Below are 22008 nucleotides of genomic sequence, written 5' to 3'. Positions count from 1 at the left end.
ACCTTGCAATTCTACGGCACTCACACCATATATCTTCTTATATTTAGTTAACAAGGTAGTAGTCTGTAGGAAGTCATGTCACCTTACTGAATACATTATTCTAAATCTGGGCCCTCCAGTCTTTAAATTGCTTTAATATCTAAATGTTGTTGACCATTCATAGGTAACTAAGGTAACACCAATGCTCTTCCCAGAGCCTGTAGCAGATCATGGTAATGTGTTGCTATCTGGAGTTATTTTATTTTAAATAGCATTATGGATGTGATGCTATATGTTATAGGAGGAAGATGATATTTTATGATTAATGATAGAAAGATGATTATTTTGCCTTTTTTTTTAGGGATAGGTACCTGATTGACGAAATATATAAGACAGTTATGAGAAGAAAAAGAAACAATGGCCAGGAATATCACAACAGCAGTAGTTTTGATTTTAATGGTAATCTTAATAGTAAAATTTATCCTATGATCAGGTGTTTCACAAATATAAGTGTACAATTTGATAGACAAAAAATGGAATCCAGCTTCTCCAATAAGGGAGCAGATATGTTAAGGTACAAAAACTAAGCATTTAAGGAATTTGTAATAAATTGCAGGATGACACAATAATAATAGTAGGATACATTTTCATTGATATTAAAGAAGAAGCCGAAATACCCAATTTATCTGTGCGTTATATGTATAATACACCTGTATGTTTTTAAGAAGTTAAAAACTTGATATTAATAGTTATTTTTATTAAAAATTGGTAAAATATTTCACTTTCAATTTATCATGCTGATTGATAGCAAAGCCTGTACGAACTGTGACGCCCGTATATGACACGGAAACCAAGCGTAAAAATCATACTTTATCCTGGCGGCATTGCAGTGTTTACAAAATACATATCCAGGCGTCAACCAGGCGTAAACCAGGCGTAAATTAGGCGTAAGTAAGGCGTAAACCAGGCGTAAAATTAGGCGTAATATTTAAATGAGTACGCCTGGTTCACAAAAAAATAGGCGTAATATGCAAATGAGTACGCCTGGTCAATAAATAAACCAGGCGTAATATCCTTACATAATACTACACTTATTTTAGTTCAGTGTATTAACCCTAAGCTGTGTACTTTTGTGTATTTGATACAAACTTCTGTACTGTTGCTTTTATTTCTTATTGTTTGACAAAAAACTTGAAATATTAACCATTGAAGAAGCTAATATATATAGAAATAAATACATTTTATGCAGACAATGGCTCAAATAAGTTTAAGTTTAAATAAGAATTATAACTGTTACAATTATTTTTTCTTGAAATAAAAGTAGCATTTTAACTAAGTTGTTTTTGAAAATTATTGTCTTTTGAACTAATTTATAAATGATAATACTGCAATTTAACTTAAAGTAAAACATTTTAATGTTATTATCTAAGGATAAAGGTTTTGGGATTTCAAAAATTCTGATAGAACATAATACTTAATAACTTAGTTATACTCACATTATTATTATTTACCATGTATTACTACTTTCCTTTTATTTCACAACTTTCATTAATTTATTTGATTCAGTAATTTCCAATTTCAGATTCTTCCAAAAAGCACAAAACAAGCAAATTATCCCTGAATATATGAAGCTGCCATGTGTCCAACACTTACAAACTAAAACCAAAGAGCCAAATTTTGAAAAAAAATCCCATGATCCTTTAAACAAAGCATTATGGGTATTTCTATTTACGCCATACCAACAGTTTTACGCCCGTAAGAAAATTTACGCCTTGCTTATTTCAATTTACGCCCGTAAGAAAAGTTACGCCTTGCTTATTTCAATTAACGCCAGGTTATCTGCTTTTTTCTACGCCCGTAAGGACTACAAATTTACGTTTCCTGCTCCCTTACGCTTGGATCTAGACACGTAACTACCACTTACGCCTGGTTTACGCCTTATTTCCAGGCGTAATACGCCTTATAATTTCGTACGGGTGCCCATATTGTACCTACAAAACAAGTTAACAATTGTCAAAGGAGAGCAACCAGTGCTAAAAGTACACAAAATCTGAGAATTAAATCAATTATTGGCAAATAGACTACTACTTTTAAAAAGCATATTACTATTAATAGAATTATGGTCATTATTAATAATATATTGTCACAATACACATTAATCTTTTAATAAAATGAAGTTGTACATTTTCTTTCAGCTTTTTGTTGTTAGAGTTGATGGAATTCCTTGTAAAGACGGTCAAGTACAGCGAATAAATAATACTGGCAATAAAATCTGTTGTTATACAACTGTTTGTGCAGAAAGTAAGCATCATTTTCATTATGCTTAGCTTCTTTTTGTTACTATTCTGACATCGAACTCAGACTCCTTTTAAATCGAATTTTACTGTTTGTATTACTGTGTATTTCTTTATTTTACATTGGGTAGAGTTATAGGGGGAGGGTTGAGATCTCACAAAACATGTTTAATGCGGCCACATTTTAGCTCCAGTCCAAAATCAAGAGCCGCTGGCCTTTGTTAGTCATGCATAAATGGTTCATTTATATGTTTTGGAGTTAAGTATGACGTGAAAATGGAAACTAGTACACATTTTTATTTAAAGGCCAGCTGAGGACCACCTCAAGGGTGTGGGATTTTCTTGCAGGTTGAAACCCATTGGTGACCTTTCAGCTGTTATCTGCTGTTTGGTCGCTCTGTTGTCTCTTTGACATATTCCCCATTTCCATACTCAAATTTTATTCAATTATTTTAGCAAACAAGTAACAGAATTATTGAAATATGGGTGTCTGTGATTCATAAATAAATGGTATACATAGCTGTTTTGACTCTAGATAATAAAGTTTTTGAGAAAAAAAATTGAATTTTAAGAAACTCATGAAAAATGTTCATTTTTGCAGTTTTCTATCCATTCCTTTTATGAAATATTGCTCAAAGCCATGAAACTACAAAAATATTTTAGAGAAACTTTGTTATACATGTAAATGTAGTTATGTTTATAATGTTGCCAAAAATAAAGTTGGTATCTGATTATCATCCATCGTCAATCCTCTGTCTGTCATGTCTGTTTATTTTCGTATACTAAAAAAATATTCTTTTCTCTGAAACTATATATATAGAGCCAAATTATCCATGTGGGCATCAAAATTTTAAAAATGGATCAGGAGATTGAATCCATCGACCAACATAAAAAAAGATCAAAAGGATAGAATTTAGTTTTTAGCTTATATCTCATTAACTAAATCAGTGAAAGTAAATCTTATCTCAAATAGGTAAACACACAAAAAATTAAACATGATCAGCTGTTTTTTTTAAATTAAAATTAAAGTTAATTTTTTTTAAAACACAGGACAAGCTGTTATGCTCTTAGAATGTAATGTTTTTGCATATTTCTCAGTTCTTTGGTTATTTGTTGTATTTGATTTGTAATTTGTCCTCATGTAACACATATTTTGTGTCTGAGTGTAAATAAAGAATTGAATTGAATTGGTTATTATCATGAAAAGTGTTACAGATATAGGGAAATTATTAACTAGAAAATGACCAGAAATAAGATCTCTAAATAAGTAAATATCATATTTTTACCAGTTGAGCCATTCAGGCTCTTGGGAGCCTCTTTTTAAACAGTCCTTTTACCTTAGTCATGTTTGGGCAAATTCAAAATCAGTACAATTTTATTGTTGGAAATGGTGACATTGCAGCATTTTAATATATAATGTAATTGACAGTAGAAATAGAGCTAGAGAACCCTGAATTAGTTTCAAATAATGGCTCAATGATAATGACTGCCAATTTTTTTTTTAACTTTGTTTTCTTCTATTTTTCAGGTAAGCAGTTTGTATTTTGCACATACAATGATGGATATGATACTTGTAAGAATTGTCCATCTGGGAAGTACACCAAGGATACAATAAAAACATCAGAGTGGTTTGAACATATTGATATCTGTGTCACTAAGCCAACCTGTGCGGAAAGTAAGTTTTATAGGAATCTGAGGTATTACTGTGGATTCATTATTACTAATTGGATACCAATATTGGTGGGTTTTGTGGGTACAGGGGAACAAATTTAAATGTTCAACGAATTGTACATTTTATATAGGCTTTATATGCAGAGATTGGCAAATCCACGAAATCAAATGTCCATGAAAATACAAGTATTCCTTAATCCATGAAAATTGATACCCAAAAGAATTAATGAATCCACAGTATCCTCTTTTATACAGTAATACTAAATATGAAACCTTAGATGTGTTTATAGGATCTTGAAACCTCTCTCTCCACACGGGAAGGTAGTGATGATGCCCCTAAACGCACATATGATGTTCACTAAAACAAAAGTTTTTGACAAAAATACAACAAACTCGAGAGTGGTCTATTGATTTGATATTTGGTTATATGTTACGTAATATCATAAGAAGTTTATGCCTATCTTTACCTCTGAACAATTTTCATTATTTACAGTTGACACCACCTGGATTAATGGAGAGTGTTTGTGTAACAAGTTCAATGGTTACTATGGTAATGACATAAACAACTGCCAGCTTGACACAAAACACTGCAAGGAGGCTGGTTATGAACTGGATAATGATGGTAAATTTATTTTAGTCTGTCTCTGTTCATTGGTAGAAATTATAGATTATTGTTGATTACCTCAAGTTGATTCTCAACACAACTGATTTTCTTGCTCCACCAAAATCAATCGAGTTGAGATGACCAATGATATCTGTTTATTGCTATTTTACCTATGACGACGATCTTGTTAATTTCATTGACAACGGGCATATCAGTAAGATCAAAGGAAAATTTCGCTTAATAGCTATAATCTTTTTTTATCGAAATCTTAACAAGGAGTATTAGCAAGGTTTAAATTGTTGCCAAATATAATGCCTACCCATGCTTATTAAGAGGACCTATCAGACGCATTAAAAAAGCAGCCATTTTGATTTTATTGAGTGAAAATGTACCAACAGTTTCACAACTATAAAGTGAATAGATCGATATTTAAGTGTACAATGATTTCATTTGATTTCCTAATGCGCAACACCATCAAAAATGTCCATTTTGGTCTGAGGCAATTTTAAAAAAACAACTGACCATGCCATGTTTTCTGAAATGTAAGGTACTAAAATTTTGGAGTATACAATAGTCATTACTTCCAAATATTTATATACATTTACAGGTAATTGTGTTGAATGTGAAAAAGAATATTATAAACCAGAAAATGATGGATATGGAGTGTGTCGTGTAAAAACTCGGTAAGTTGATAAAGGTTAACAATCTCTACCATTTTAAAATTTTAAAGCTTCACTTTGACTAGAAATAAAAATACAAATCAAATTTTTATTTTTATATTTCTTTTTTAAGGTGAAATTGCTAAACAAATACACTCAAAAAAGAATATTTTGAGAGAAAAAAAATGCACTTCAATTTTTTTTCATGATGTAGGCTCAGGCTATATAGATGGATTTTACTCAAAGGAATAATCATTGATTAAATATAATTTATAAATTTTCATTTTAAATTAAGTCTTTTTTTTTTCTCCTGATTTTTAAATATTTTATTTCTGTTTATTTCTGTTTAACCTGTCTTTTCAGTTAGTAGATAAATTGTGTTGTATACGGATGGTAAGTCAGGTTTATATGGGGAGATAACTCATGTATACACTAAAATAACCTGTAACAGCTTGCTAACAACTATTTTTCTCTGTCAATATACGAAATAACACCAAGCTTATTAACTAACATATAACCAACTTTCTCTAATTCTTCGTGTATTTATCCCTTTCTGCACCCATTGTATAAAAAAATTTAATCAACGTGTGGTTCGTTTGATCTCACTACTTCATTGGTTAAAATCCGATTATGACGTCGAATTTCCTCTGAAATTCCTATTGTGACGGAATGAAAAAAGGCGACCATGTCGGATGACGTCACATAGAAAGAACACATCTTTTTGCAGATCATTCGAAAAGAAGGAATAAGTTTGCCTGCATAATGTTAGAAAATCATTAGTGATACAGATTCCACCACCAAATCTCGTGTAATATGATATTTATCCACTCTCGACAGTTAAATTTTAAATATTTAAAACGCTTGGACAAGCCTCGCGTTTTAAATTTGAAAATTTAACTGTCTCCAGTGGATAAATACACTCGATGCAGTGGTAGAATCTATATTTATAAGTGTTAAGTAAGTGGTTTATAGGGGAGATAACATTTATACACTAAAATAACCTTTTACAGCTTGCATACAATTATTTTTTTCTGCCAGTATAGAAAATAACACAAAGCTTTTTAACTAGCAAATAACCAACTTTAACAGGTGTTGCACGAGTTGGGCTTATAGGGGAGATAACTCATATATATACTAAAATAACCGTTTACAGCTTGCTAACAACTAGTTTCTTCTGCCAATATACGAAATACTACCAAGCTTATTAACTAACATATTGCTAAACTCAAACAAGTGTTTATATTATATCGTAAAATAAATCCTTTAGAATGTGGCTAGAAATGAGATTTCATATAAATAATTCTCTACAATTTATCCTTTTTATGATCTATTGATTATTTTTATTTAATCAATGTGTGGTTCATTTGATCTTAGTTCTTCATTGATCAAATTGTCTTGCTTTCCCTTGATTTACCTATTGTGACGGCAAGAAAAAAGGTGACCTTGTCTGATGATGTCACATAAAAGAGAAATATTTGATTGCAGATCATTCGAAAGGGAGGATCTAATTTGTCTGCAAATTGTTTAAAAATCATTAGAGAAACAGACTCTACCACCAATATTTATCAACTGAGTTACTCTCAACAATTAAATTTTAAATATTAAAAAACTTTCAACAATATGATTTTAAACAGTTGAGATACTAAAAGCAAGCCTGATAATTAGAAATTTAAAAATTTCAGTTTCTATTGTGAAGAAATTTTGTATTTCATTTGAACCAGTGTTTCTTGAATTGGATAACATGTAAGATCAGTTTTTTTAATGGGTTAAAAAAAAATAGAAAAAGTATAACTAACTTTTGCTTTTTAAATTTAGATGTACACGTCATCAAGTAGAGGCTCATCCAGGATCATCAAAGGCAGATCGGAAGTGTCGTCCTAGAACAGCCAAGGATGGTCCTCCGCCCACTCCCCCACCCACCACAGATCAGACTGATCATGGTAAGTAAAATCTCCCTACTGGGTAAAGAAAGATCACTGAAATGCCTTCACAATATAGTCATTTGAAGACAATTTGCATGTAAAAGTTCTACAGGGCAGACCAGATAAAATGCATAATGATTGTTTCAGGGTAAAACAACACTGACAAATATTTTATTTCATCACTCTCCCTAAGCTGGAAAATATCTGTGATCATTGAAAATCAATACATGGAATCCTTTGCTCAGACAGGAGTTCTTGTTATGTTTAAAAAGACCATTCAACTTCTTAATTGACAGTAATTGTGAATGTAGACATATAAAGTTTTAATGTTGGTCCGATTTCCTTTGTTTGTTAAGTTAATACCATACCTATATATTGCAGGAGCCAATGGTACCAGACTAGGGGGAGATGGTGATGGATTACACCATATGTATATATGGTAATTATATAACTACATTTACTAAAGAAAAGGTTCTTTAAAAGTGACACAATGAAGACATGAAAACTCTTTTGAAGAATAGCTTGCATTAAAGCAACCATAGTTGATAAGCTTTATGCTAGTAGTCTTTTGTTATTTATGTATTATTGTCATTTTGTTTATTTTCTTTGGTTACATCTTCTGACATCAGACTCGGACTTCTCTTTTTCTGAATTTTACTGTGGGTATTGTTATGCGTTTACTTTTCTACGTTGGCTAGAGGTATAGGGGGAGGGTTGAGATCTCACAAACATGTTTAACCCCGCCGCATTTTTGCGCCTGTCCCAAGTCAGGAGCCTCTGGCCTTTGTTAGTCTTGTATTATTTTAATTTTAGTTTCTTGTGTACAATTTGGAAATTAGTATGGCGTTCATTATCACTGAACTAGTATATATTTGTTTAGGGGCCAGTTGAAGGACGCCTACGAGTGCGGGAATTTCTCGCTACATTGTAGACCTGTTGGTGACCTTCTGCTGTTGTTTTTTTCTATGGTCGGGTTGTTGTCTCTTTGGCACATTCCCCATTTCCATTCTCAATTTTATTTATAGCTAAGTGATGACTTAATGTTGTTATCATAACTTATAATGCCCAACATTATGTTTTTTTCGGTCTGTGCATCTGTTCGTCCGTCAGTCCCTCTGCCCTGCTTCAGGGTAAAGTTTTTGGTCAAGGTAGTTTTTGTTGAAGTTGAAGTCCAATCAACTTGAAACTTAGTACACATGTTCTATATGGTATGATCTCTCTAATTTATGTCAAATTAGAGTTTTTACCCCAATTTCACGGTCCCCTGAAATTAGAAAATGATAGTGTGAGTAGGGCATCTGTGTACTATGGACACATTGTTGTTGACGTCTGTTTTGTCCAGATTGCAATTAATGTTATTAAGAATGCAAAGATCAACATTTATTTCAGAAAGTCAAAAAGGGTTATAAAAAGTAGAGGGAGATAATTAATTGGATTTTTTTCACTTTGTTGTTCAAATGTTGTATTGTTGTATTGTTACATCACTGTTTCAAGGTTTTTGGGAGGGTTGAGTACTCATAAACATATTTATTACCTTGCCAAATTATTGTTATGCCTGTCCCAAGCCAGGAGCATGTAAACCAATTTTTGTTTCTGGCTGCCATACCGTAATTGTTTTTCGTATATTGTTGTATAACACATCATCAAACTGTTGTTTTTTTTCTTTTGAATTGTTTGACATTTTGCCATTCTTGGTCTATTTTACTATACAGTATGGTTTTTCTCATTGCTGAAGGTCATGCAGTGACCTGTAAATATTCACATCTTAAATTGTCTTTTGGTCCGTATGGATGTTGTTTCATTGGTAATAATGCCACCACACCTTATTTCCATGTTGTAAAATATTTTCTGTATACAATGGATTCATTAATTTTCGTGGGTAAAAGCAGTACTGAACGCTGCAATGTTTACATCTTTGTTACTTAAAACTGAGATTTGTACCAAACAAAAAAAATCATGAATATTTTCCTGAGTTTGTAATACATGTTTTAATTGTAGGTTGATAGGTGTAATACTCTCATCACTGCTTATCTTGTCTGTGTCGGCCATATTGATTTATGTGTTCAGAAAGAAATGGTGCTGTGCTACTTTTATTAAAATGTTCAAAGGTTAGTAAAAGACATCCATTTTTAAAGGTCAGTAAAATAGATCGTTTTACCTAAATGTCTGTCCATCCATCCATCAGTCCCATGAATACTTTCGTCGCATCCTTCTCAGGAAATACAGTACAACGATTTCTGAATTTTCAAACACTTGTATCATTTTACACATGATAGTCAAGTTGAAAATTCGGGTCACATTTTTTCAGAAACTACAATACAAGGATTTTTTGAAATTTGGGTTCAGGGCTTATATAACTCAGCTATACCTGGTGATGGGATTTCAGTTTCATCACTCAACAACTTCCTATTTACCGAAATATTTAGACAGGGGTTTCATCAGTGAGCAGAAGGTCGCAGTTTCACTTGTTTTATTCTTCAATTGACCTCTCTACTATACAAATATGATAGAAAAATAACATGACGCAATAAAAATACACTGTACCTGTAGTTTCCTGGTTCCTCGGTTGTTAGTGACTATAATCATGTTCAAATTATTGTTTACACTAGAACACACCCGTGATATTGTGGGTCAGTGACTGAATTAAAGTATATAACTATGCGTATTATCTGATAAAGTCATGCCGTTTATAAGATGCAGTTTTCGCTGATTTCTAAATCTTTCTGTTTGAACCCATCGACCTGGAACTTATCAATTATTGGCAATATTAATTATTTGGAAAACAAAAGGGCCTGGAATGGAGTATTTTTTAATCAACAGCATCGTCCTGTATTAGTTATAAATAAAGTTGAATTCTTTGATTCACTGTTTAACGTCATGCCGGCTAACAAATTGAAAACTGTACCTATACGCCTTAATTTAGGTCAAGATTTTTAGTATTCTTATTGTCATCTTAGAAAGTCGTACTGATTAAAATACTACAATAGGGAACAAATTGACAATGATTGAATTTAGTAGTGTCAACCCTGTGGTTATGACCCGTGTATATAGCAAAGTCCTAAATACACCGTATGGTGGTGCACCTGTCAGATGCGGAACGTACAGATAAGGTAATAGGTAACAGGTGAATATGCTATTGGTATCTGTATCAGATTCGACCCGGAACTTGTTGGCAATATTAAATATGTGGACAACAAAAGGGTTTGGAGTGGTGTAATTTTTAATCAACACCATTGTCATATATTAGCTATATGAAAAGTTGAATTCTTTGATCTGTCTTTTTTACCCCATGACGGCTGACAGATTGGACCTCTTTATTTTAGTATTATTTATAGATACAATCATCATTTTGGGGTCTAAGAATCACAGATGTCTCCATTTTAGTCATGTTAGTTTTATTCAAAAACTAATTCAACAATTTGGATGGAAAATAACTTATGTGTTTAAGTTTAATATTAAATTGCAGGATAAAAACAAAATTCATTCAGTGTAGGAAAATATAGTTGTACTACACTGTACTAATATTGTATATGTAAAACAAAAACTATTGCAGCATGTGTTGTAATGTGGCGGTTATGAATAGTTTTACACACATTTTATATCAAAACTTTTTTGGAAGTATTATTTCAATCTAGAAATATAACTATTATCAATTTTGATTTGTTATAAAAGCAGAATAAGTGCAAATTATTTCAATTAATGAAATAACTATTTAGGTACAGTATATGTTCAAACAAATCTTAGAATTTTATGTTGATTAAAAATTAAAAAAAAAACCAAAGAGATAAGCTATTCTACAAACAGTAAACTTGTTCTCAAACAATGAAAGTGATACATGTATTCACAAAAATAAAAGGAACTTAAATTTAAAAAAATAGTTTTGTTAATTATAATTTTATATATTTACCAAATAAATTTAGCACATGTGGCTTCATGATCTTAAATGATTGAAAATGAAAATAATGTCAGCTATATAGTTGTGAAGAAAAATAAAGAACTGAAGAAGGCCAATGGCTGAAACGTCTCAAAAATTGGTTTATAGTTACAATAAAATAAATTTAAGTATTTTAAACTTTCAGTTGGTAGACGCTATACCCCTGTCCCTCCAGTTGAGAATGGTAGTGATAGAGGACACTCGGTTACTCGTAATTCTCGTGAAGAAGATCACGAGCTTACAAGTATTACAAACATTGACTCAAGTTTGGACAGTAGCAAATCGAGCTCAAATTCATCTAAGGATCATGAAGCCACATGTGCTAAATATAGAATAACGGAAGTTATTGTTGAAATGGATGAAAATGAAACTGGTGTTAAGACATTAGCTTTGGAACCAAAAGGTGATGAAGAAACAGTGGTCAAATCTCTCTCTGATGAACTAGATGCTGGACAAACAAATCAAGCAGCAGATTTAGATTCAACCAGTTTAAAAGCAAGATATGATGAAAAAGATCCTGAAAAAGGTAAAGACAAAGGTCAAGGTAAAGGTGAACTTGATTCAGAATTGACAGACGTAAAGCAATTGTCTTGTGAAGATCTGCTGATGAGTGCAACTCCCAGCGACGATGCTATTGACAGCATAACTAAAGTGAAGAAACATTTGCCTGCAGATGAAAAAGATTTCAGTATAACCAAAGTTAAGAGAATGAATGAAAATGAAAGAAGAGCTAGAAGTGGAAGTAGAACACCAAAAAGCTACCACAAAATGAGAGGATATCTGGATAAATCTAAAAAAGGGTACTCGGTGGATCTGAATTGGCTTAAATTCAGGAAGAAAAATTCACAAGAGACAAGTTTTAGCTTGCCAACTACTCCTAAAAAATCAAATTTGTTTGGTGCTACGTCTAAAGAGTCTGATAGACCAACTTTGAAAGGTAAAATAGATCTTCCTTACTGCATTGTATCGAAAAAAAACCTAGATATTAAATTTGCTTCAATAAGTATAAAAATAAGGAGATGTGGAATGAATGCCAATGAGATGAGTATTCACTAGTCCGGTTATTTTTTTAAATTTTTTTTAATCAAGCTTTCTATAAATAATGAGCAAAACTACTAAAAATTCAGAAATATTTTCATGCATTTATTATTGCAATTTTTGAAGCATCGGAATTGACAAAAATGTAAAATTGATTATTGCAATTTTAGGAAAATCTGCATAAAGATATACATGTATGTATGATATATCAGATTGTGAGTTCTTATCAGTGTGATAATAACCACTGTGCTTAAGTTACCCACAGCCCAAGATGGCGGACTCTAAACTCGTTGATATTTAATTCATACAAAATGTACCTTTTGCGACGTTTTTCATGCAGAATGTAAATATTTATAGGATTATTGAGTAAAGAAATGACTAACAATTACCATAAATTTGTTAATATAGAGTTCACTAAAGCGCAAGGTCAACTTTAAAAAATGCATAAGATGTCCGTAACTTTTTGATCGAAACTAAGCAGACTGTCCGTAACTTTATTTTTAGATGTGGGTAACTTTTGATTTAAAATTTTAAGAATTATAATTTCAACAATTGGAAGACAATTAACATCATATTTGTAACCTTCGCGGCCGTTTATACTACTCATTCACCACCAAATGTGATTTTATTAATGCATCATACTTACACCACAGAAGTTTTATGTGGGGTTTGTGGTACTCCATCCTGGTTATGGTTTGAACTTTTATTTACTGATGTGCGTCTTATCGACGTTTTTCGCTTGTCAGACCAAGGCTTTTCCATACTCTTTAATGTTTTGAGTTTAATTATATGTTTGCGGTTTACCTTCACCTCTGTTTCTTTCTATGTGTATTTTGATGAATACTCTTTTACGCGCTCGGTATTTATACATCCCACCAGCTAGTTATAGTGTTATGATTTTTTATACCCCCGCTTTAAAAAAGGGACCCCCGCTTTAAAAAAGGGGGGGTATACTGTTTTACCTCTGTCTGTCCGTCCATCAGTCCGTCAGTCCGTCCGTCCGTCAGTCCGTCCGTCAGTCAGTCCGTCCCATGAAACTTTCGTCACATTTTTCTCAGGAACTACAATACATGGATTTCAGGGTTTAACTAAGTCAGTTATACCGTGTGATGCGTTTTCAGATTGATCACTTGACAACTTCCTGTTTACCGAACACTTGTACGATTTTACACATGATAGCCAAGTTGAAAATTTTCTTTACCGTGTGATGCGTTTTCAGATTGATCACTTGACAACTTGTTGAATATGTTTCCTAGTATGTATTTTTTCTCTCTTTGTATGTTATCAGGGGTTGTTAGACTATTAAATTACCCTGTTGTCCTACGTAGTTATTTATATTTTTATATACTATGTCGAATTGTTACACTATGTTGACTGCTCTTTTCCTTTTATTGTCACCAACTTTTACCTATTGTGTCTTTTAGTTTTATTCAGTTTAATGAGATTTAATGCAACTTGCATACAAATGAAATATGCAGCTGCTGTAAAACTAGGTTTATTCATTTATACAAAATGTCCTTTTTTTAAGTTTTCCCATTTACTGTAAATCTTTAAATCTTTTAATCACTAAAATGGTTTTTGTGGGGATGAGAGAAAAGTGTTTTTGGCTTTTTCAAAAAGACGGAAAAAGTTTGTGCACTTAAGTCTCGTATAGTCTATCCACTGCATGCCTGGGCAATTTGGGTTCCCCTCCAAAATCCAAAATCCCGGATTAACGCTACCCTTGTCGTTGCTGGCAGAAAATCAGTAAGTGTATACATGCTACATGTATGTGTAAAAAATACTTGTGTAGTCTACTTGTTCAAAAATAAAAACGAACAATGATATGTTTCAACAGTTTATCATACTGCTATGATCGGAAACAACCCTCCGAACTTGGCGATTCGGATACCCCGACGTTATACAAAATGAGACCCGAGTTTTGCGGATTTATCGTGATTTTTTTTATATTTTTCCCAATTTTGTCTTCCATCGATACAATGAATTATATCATACTAGACATCTACTTCGTTTTGTGAATATGTATTCGATGCAATCTCTATCATCAGTTTAAACATTACATCCGCGTATGTCGATTCTTTGAAAGTTACGGACATCTCTATTGGTATGATGAAAAAAGTTACGGACAAGTTGTTTTGAAGTTACGGACAGCCTAAGTGTTTTTTAAAATCGTGCTGTGATCGTTTATTTTGTAGAATTTAATCACCTTTCCAGTTTAGGGGTTTCCCTAAACGATTAATACAACTTTTAACTTCAGTTGTTTAATTGATGCATTCGTGGTATTGTTATTCTATAGAAGAAAAGTATCTAACCGACGCAAGGCGGCTCCATCTTGGGCTGTGGGTAACTTAAGTTACCCACAGCCGTTTAAGCACAGTGATAACCAAGTCACAGTATTGGTATTTTGAATAAAACCTTGCAAAGATTTCTGAATTTACAGTATATTTATGTAAATACAAAAGAATTTTTACTGTCTTTGAAAAAAGAAAAGTAAGAATGTTAAAGATAGGAAAAGCATAAGCTCTGAAATAATTTTCAAAATAGAAAATTAATAAAAAATTACAATTTTCACTTTGAATTATTTAAATTTGTTGTCTGATCAGACAGCAACAACAAAATGATCATTAATGAGCAAAAAATAAAATGAAAAACAATCTTCATATGCAAGTTATTGTACAAAACAGAGGTGATAGATACCAAGAGGACATTCAGAACTCAAAAAGTTCAATGTCATATGACAACTCCATGGCAAAAAGATAAAGTCCAAAACTACCAGTACATAAAAAAAATGAAGATTGAGAAATACTCACTATTTAAGTATAAATAATGAGTAACCATACATTCTAGGGGACATTCAACACTCAAAAGTAAAGGGATAATAACAATTCCATGACAAAAAGAAAAACAGACAATAAAATGTAAAAAAATAAGACTTAGCCATACTCACTATATAAGTATAAACTATATAAGTAATCATATATTCCTTTTAGAAAACTATTTACATTTATCTATTAATAGTTGAACCATTTTCAAGAAGGAGTTCACCTCGTAACTCACAACTAGAAAGTGGAAATGAAATGGCGTCTGCAGGTGCTGATGATAGCTTCAGAACAGTTCCGTCAGGAATTTCCTTTCCCATGTTTAGTGACAGCATTGGAATGTCACATCCTATGTTCAGTGATAGCGCTGGAATGTCACATCCTATGTTCAGTGACAGCGTTGGAATGTCACATCCATTATTCAGTGACAGCACTGGATTTTATAGCTGTGACGATGAGGGTATCATAACAGATCCATTAAATGTTACCCAACAACACCAGCAACAGAGAAGGAATAATAGAGCTACATTGCCGCCAAATGTATTCATTGTTGAAGGAGACTTAGACAATGGGAAAGATAGTAATGGTAGAGTAAGGTCCTTGCCAATCATTTCTCAGGAAAGTCAGGAAGATTTGGAGAATGGAAATGTTACATATTGGCAACAGCTTGCACTGCACGGTCTTGAAACTGGTGCAAGACCTAAGGATGAAGGTCATAATATCATACACCCATCCGTCCATTTGTCCCAGAGGCAAAATGCAATAACATATACCTCAGAAAGTAATGAAGAAGTTCATATGAGCATAGGAAGAGCAGAAGGCGATGATGTAATACAGGTTCCAGTTGAGTGTGCTGTTATCGAGACAGGGGAGCAGATCTCATTTGATCCTCTCAGTACACTCGATGCTAATTCCATTATGAATGAGACTCAGGAATCGATAACTCCTTCAAATCCACTGATAAGCATTCCAAGACCACATGAGGTTTTACCACCTCCAGAACCAGTGTTTGACGACACAATGGTGGCAGGCCCTTCTTCAGGAAGTAGTGAAGAGGCCATCAGTGAGGGAGGTGCTAGTGAAGGGGCTACCAGTGAGGGGGCAGCTAGCGAAGGATCAGCAGCAAGTGTTGTTATGCCTTTGTTAGAAAGAAAGGAAGAGGTATTGATAGCATATTTGTATTTTATTAAATAATAATTACATTATATGTATGTTTCATTATAATATTTTATTCTGATTGGCTAACTGCACATCACGTGTTATTCCGTAAGCAGTTGCATTGCTCAATACAACTTTTCATTCATGATAACACATGCTCCAACAATAAAGTGCACAGGTGAATTAAATAATAAAATATATAAGATTCGTGTTTTCATGATCATAGCTAAAAAATGTAATTATAAGTATTGAATGCTTCTTTTTGTAACTTTATAGGGTTGTAAAAGCGTTGACCGTGCGTACATTTTTAGAATGAAGCGCTTCCGCGCTTCATACAAAATGTACTTCGGTCAACGCTTTTACACCCCAATAAATTTACAAAAAGAAGCATTCAATTCTTAATTAAAATAAATATAGATATTTAAAAATTTCAACTTTTAAAACATCCAAGGGTGGAAATCGCCTTATGGAGAAAATATTCTCGAAGGAGATTTAAGGTAGAACCCATCGCACATTGTTTTCATATTGTTTCATCTATCTTTTTCAATCAAATATTCATAGTTGAATATTGTTATTACCATCAACATTCAAATAAATGTACTGATAATACCTTAAAAAAAAAGAACAATAGGAGGTAACAAATACATTTGACAGTTCAACAAAAAGTAAAATCACAAAAATACTGAACCACACTAACTTCATGTTTTATTTTCAGTCAAAGATTTTTTGAGGTATCTTAATTTATTAAACTTTATCCTTATTTCAGGGATCATCAAGTACAGGCAGTGGTAGTTCCAGAAAAAGAACTTTATCAAGAAGTTTATCAATGGAAGAAGAAAATAAGGGTATAATTTAATTATATGCAGCATTTTACTTTTTATTTAAATTGAGATTTTTATTTGTAGAGGAATCCAGAGTAACTTAAGGTGGTACCTAACACTACAGGGAGATAACTCTGTAAAATCAGCTAAACGTTTTAATTACGTTGTGTTGTTAAGGGAATATTAAGCTTCTCAATGATCAATGCTATATAACCAGTGTAATTTTTTTGATAAAACGGTTGGTTCAAATTTTTTGAAATTTTTATATTTTTGTAAAAGGGTCAAAGTAAATACTCTGTCAAAATTTTAAGAAAATTAAACAGGCCAAATTAATTTTAGTTAAAGTGTTGGGTGCCACCTTAAGAAAAATACCTCCCTTACAATCTTTTGATATTTATAAGAAAAGACATACATATTGGAATACACTTTGATTGATGTGTCTTTTATTTTTTTTTTGCTAATATGTATTTTAAAATGTGAGTAAAAGAAGATGTGGTATAACTGTCAATGAAAGTGAAACCCAAAGACGAAAATAGATAAATGTCATCTAAAGGGCAACATATAGTCTTTCACAAACATGTATGTCCATACAATATATCAAGCTTTTTACCTTAAGCTTGTAGATTTTAAAAACATTACATATAAAAGGAATACTGTAAATTCAGAATTTAAGTTTTTGAAGAATAGATCGAAACGCAAGATTAAGTATTGTAATTTTAGAATACTATGCACACAAACATGGATCTAATTCTGAATGTGAGTTGTAATGATTCAGATACACACTCAGTCGATGAAAAAAAAACTTATACACACTCAGTCGATGAAAAAAAAAACTTGTAATAATTTCTGAATTTACAATTTATAATTCATTGATTATAACCTCATCATAATCAACTACTGTAAATTCAGAAACTATTGCGATGTTTTTTTTATTGCGAAAAATGCGACAGGATAATAATCGCAATAATTTAAAGTTGCATTTTGATTTTTTTCTATGAATCAAACAGGATTTTTTTTAATAGTGCAAAAATAAAATTGGTTTTAGACTAAAACGAGAAAATCACAGTAATAAATGTACGCAGTAATTTCTGAATTTTCACTATTGAGATGATCATGTTTATTTTTTATAGATTCTTCAAGCTCAACAGAAAAGTCTATGGGATAGAGAGATACAATCTCATCAGAATAGTCAAAAGAAAATATCAAGAGGACAGAATTTTTTTGAGAAGAGGTTGAAAAAGTCTTCCAATTCACCTTAATCATCAAGGCTCATTACATTCAAATATATCAACATTTGGCGAGAGTTTAAAAAGTTGTGTTCTTTTTTCGTCAGTATTTGTAAGAATTATTTTAAAATGATGATCTCATGCAATCATTTTATTTAGCAGAGTTTGAATAATTGTAACTTGTATGATTTTTAAAGAATGTGTATTTGTCCAATAAATACAAAAATAAAATGCTTAAGATTTTTTTTCAAAGCTGTGCTTTTATGCTTTTTCAGAATTTATTTCAATAAGATTTTACTCAATACAGACAAAGCTGTAATAAATGATGAATGTGCTTAACGAAAGAAGAAAGGACTTTTATTAAAGCAGAGATTTAATATGAAAGCTTTAAATGTAAATTCAAAAGGTGCAATATTTATTATTTTATTTATAAATTTGTAAATTTTATATGTATTAATTTGTGGTTAAAATTGAACATTAGTGTGTTATTCTGTAATTTATATATTTTCAGAAAAACATGGTTGAAACACATTTACAAGCCTGTTCTTAGATATTGTTTAGTATGTAACATGCCTACCAATGAATTTGTCAACTAGATGATCTAAGATACTTAAATGATCGAGTCATAAGTAGACCGTGAGATTCAATAAAAGTTTCCCCAAACTTATTTCCAAATCACATATTTGGGTGCTATGTAAAATTTTACTATTTTGTTTCAATAATTTTTCAAAAATGAATACTGTTTAAACTATATTAATTTCAGAAATAAAATTGAACTTCACAAATTAAAAAGCTTTTTGAAAAGCTAATATTTGAATAGGTTATGAGATAATGACCATTTGAGACATTTACATTTTAAACTTATAAGTTATACTAAATGTATTCTAAAAGAAAAATAAACCTATTGTTAAAAATGTTTTTGTATTGGATGTTTTTTGCCAATTTTTAAGTTTCAGAAAAAAAGAAAATCTTTTCTAAATGTTCAAAGTCTATATTATGTAATAATTCTTGTATAATCTCATACAATTCTATAGTATTTCAGTTTAGAATCATGCATTAGAAGAATGGAAAATTCCTTTTTTATACCACCGCAAAAATTGAAAATTTTTTGGTTGGATATTGGTATGATGTCGTCGTTGTCCAAAGACATTTGGTTTTCACACTCTAACTTTAGTATAAGTAAAATGAAATGTATGAAATTTAAACGCAAGGTTTATGACCATGAAAGGAAGATTTGGATTAATTTTGGGAGTTTTGGTCCCAACAGTTTAGGAATTAGGGGCCAAAAAGGGCCCAATATAGCATTTTTCTTGGTTTTTGCACAATAACGAGTATAAGTAAACAGAAATCTATGAAATTTTAACATAAGTTTTATGACCAAAAAAGGAAGGTTGGGATTGATTTTGGGAGTTTTGGTCCCAACAGCTTAGGAATTAGGGGCCAAAAGGGTCCAAAATTAAACTTTGTTTGATTTCATCAAAAATTGAATTATTGGGGTTCTTTGATATGCCGAATCTAACCGTGTATTTAGATTCTTAAGTTTTGGTCGGTTTTCAAATTGGTCTACATTAAGGTCCAAAGGGTCCAAAATTAAACTTAGTTTGATTTTAACAAAAATTGAATTCTCTGGGTTCTTTGATATGCTGAATCTTATCATATACTTAGTTTTTTGATTATGAGCCAAGTTTTCAAGTTGGTTCAAATCGGGGTCCAAAATTAAACTTTGTTTGATTTTAACAAAAATTGAATATATGGGGTTCTTCATATCTAACCATGTATTTAGATTTATGATATTTGGGCCAAGTTATCAAATTGGTCCACAATGAGGTCTAAAAGGTCCAAAATTGAACTTTATTTGATTTCATCAAAAATTGAATTCTTGGGGTTCTTTGATATGCTGAATCTAACCATGTATTTAGATTTTGGATATTGGAATACCACAAAGGGATGGTAAGAAGTGTCTTTGGGAGTCATGGCTCAAACTGTTAAGGAATAAGGTGCAAAAATGGTGGAAAAGGGTTTCTAGGTTAATGGACAATTACTTAAGTACAAAACATAATTTAAAAGCAGTGTAAGGTTGGAAATTGAAACTCATTTGAATATCTTACCTAAACTGCTTTTAAAGTATATTGGAAATTGCCAAAAACTTTATTATTAATAAATTTCATTGGAAATTTGCCAATAACTTGGTTTAATAATGAACTTCATTGGAAATTTGCCAATATAAAATGTTGTTGATGAAGTTTTTTTGTTTATCTCACCTAAACTGCTTTTAAATTATGTATATTGGAAATTTGCCAATGACTTTAGTTTAATAAACTTCATTGGAAATTTGCCAATATAAAATGTTGCTGATCAAGCTTTTTTGTAGCCATGATTATTGTAGTTTCAAGACAATAAATTGGAGTTATCTTTCTTTGTCTAAAATGGTTGTTGAATCGCCTTAAACCAATGCTTTATGAAATATTTTTTGAAAATTGGAGTTATCTTTCTTTGTCCAGAATAGTAGTTGAATCAACTTTAATCATTGCTTTATACAATATACAATGTATATTAACTTTTACTACCAACTAATAAATTAAGACAATCTTTACCGTTTAGTGATTACAAGCACATTTTTAACATTTTAATATATTTTATGACGTATTTAAATGAGTAGTTATTGTTGCAAACTCCATTAGAAATTTGAATTGAGATCAGTTTTGGAATAAGGGAAAGGGGGGTGTGGAAAAAAATTTGAGGGGGGGGGGGCAATTTTTCTCATTTCAGATTTCAGAAATAAAAAGAAAATTTCTTCAAACATTTTTTTGAGAGGATTAATATTCAACAGCATAGTGAATTGCTCAAAGGCAAAATTTTTTTTTAAGTTCATTAGACCAACTATTTAATCACAAGCCAAATTTAGCGCTGAATCCAGCTTGAATGTTGTGTCCATACTTGCCCCAACCGTTCAGGGTTCAACCTCTGCAGTCGTATAATGCTGCGCCCTGTTGAGCATCTGGTTATATCATAATCTATAATAGAATAAGGAAATCTGGTGGTGTTATTGTTCCTTCAAATGTGAAAAAAAAGCATTTAATTTAATTTTTGAGAGAGGAAACACTTTTAAGTGAAGATTTTGTTCATTATTTAAGATATTAAGCAGCTGATAGATAAATGAATAATTTGAAATGAAGCAAATAATTTTATAGAAAAATATTTCCTGTTTATTTATTTATGTTGTTTATTCACACCTAAATAACAAGTGGACAGTATATTTGTTGTCAGAAAAGACCCAAGATCTTGATTTTTGTAAAATTTTAATGTTACATTCACGAACGGCAGCCATTAATGTCAAGAAATACATTTAGCCTTGGACATGTTAAATCTTTTTTTTCTTAGAGGCAGCAACCTTTATACCAACATTGAAAATTGTAATTTTCTCTTTTCTTCAATTGAAAACCTAATCAATCAAAGGGAACTTTTTCTTCATTTCCAAGAGAATGAAAAAATTTATCTTCGATAGTCCATTTGACAATTACCGATTTGATTTTTTTATAACACACTTTTAACGCAGATTGCTTCCTTTTATCAATCAAAGACTGGTTCTATACAGGTCAAAATTGACTTTCTAAGCCCATGCAAAGATGGGAAGGGGAGGATAAATGGCTGACCTGTGTTTTGAGAGCCATATCTCTAGCATGTAAAAGACACCCTTGTAGATTTCGACAAACAGTAGGCTAATGCCGCTACAAGGCAGCACTGGCACCCGCAAAGTGGAGAGGGATTAATATAAGTTGCAATAACTTGTTTCCCAATCCACTTTAAATAAATATGTTTAAACTAAAAATGGATATTATGTAAAAACATACCAACATTTTAACCAATTTATAGTGAAAAATTA

General features: G+C 31.6%; 1 protein-coding gene across 1 annotated transcript; it reads left to right on the top strand.

Annotated features, from left to right (window-relative positions):
- The first annotated feature begins 337 nt into the window (after positions 1-337).
- LOC143057461 (uncharacterized) lies at positions 338-18809 on the top strand. The gene is made up of 12 exons (XM_076230769.1): positions 338-438; positions 2175-2280; positions 3802-3948; positions 4438-4566; positions 5156-5231; positions 7023-7147; positions 7511-7568; positions 9128-9237; positions 11209-12000; positions 15120-16081; positions 16845-16923; positions 18030-18809. The coding sequence occupies exons 1-12, from the start codon at positions 397-399 to the stop codon at positions 18062-18064; spliced, it is 2661 nt and encodes an 886-aa protein (XP_076086884.1). The 5' UTR covers positions 338-396; the 3' UTR covers positions 18065-18809.
- Positions 18810-22008: the final 3199 nt, after the last annotated feature.

Source organism: Mytilus galloprovincialis, chromosome 13 (genome assembly GCF_965363235.1).
Source record: "Mytilus galloprovincialis chromosome 13, xbMytGall1.hap1.1, whole genome shotgun sequence".
NCBI classification, from domain to species: Eukaryota; Metazoa; Mollusca; class Bivalvia; order Mytilida; family Mytilidae; genus Mytilus; species Mytilus galloprovincialis.
Note: the sequence above shows the minus strand (reverse complement) of the source record. Positions and strands in the feature narration are given on the sequence as shown.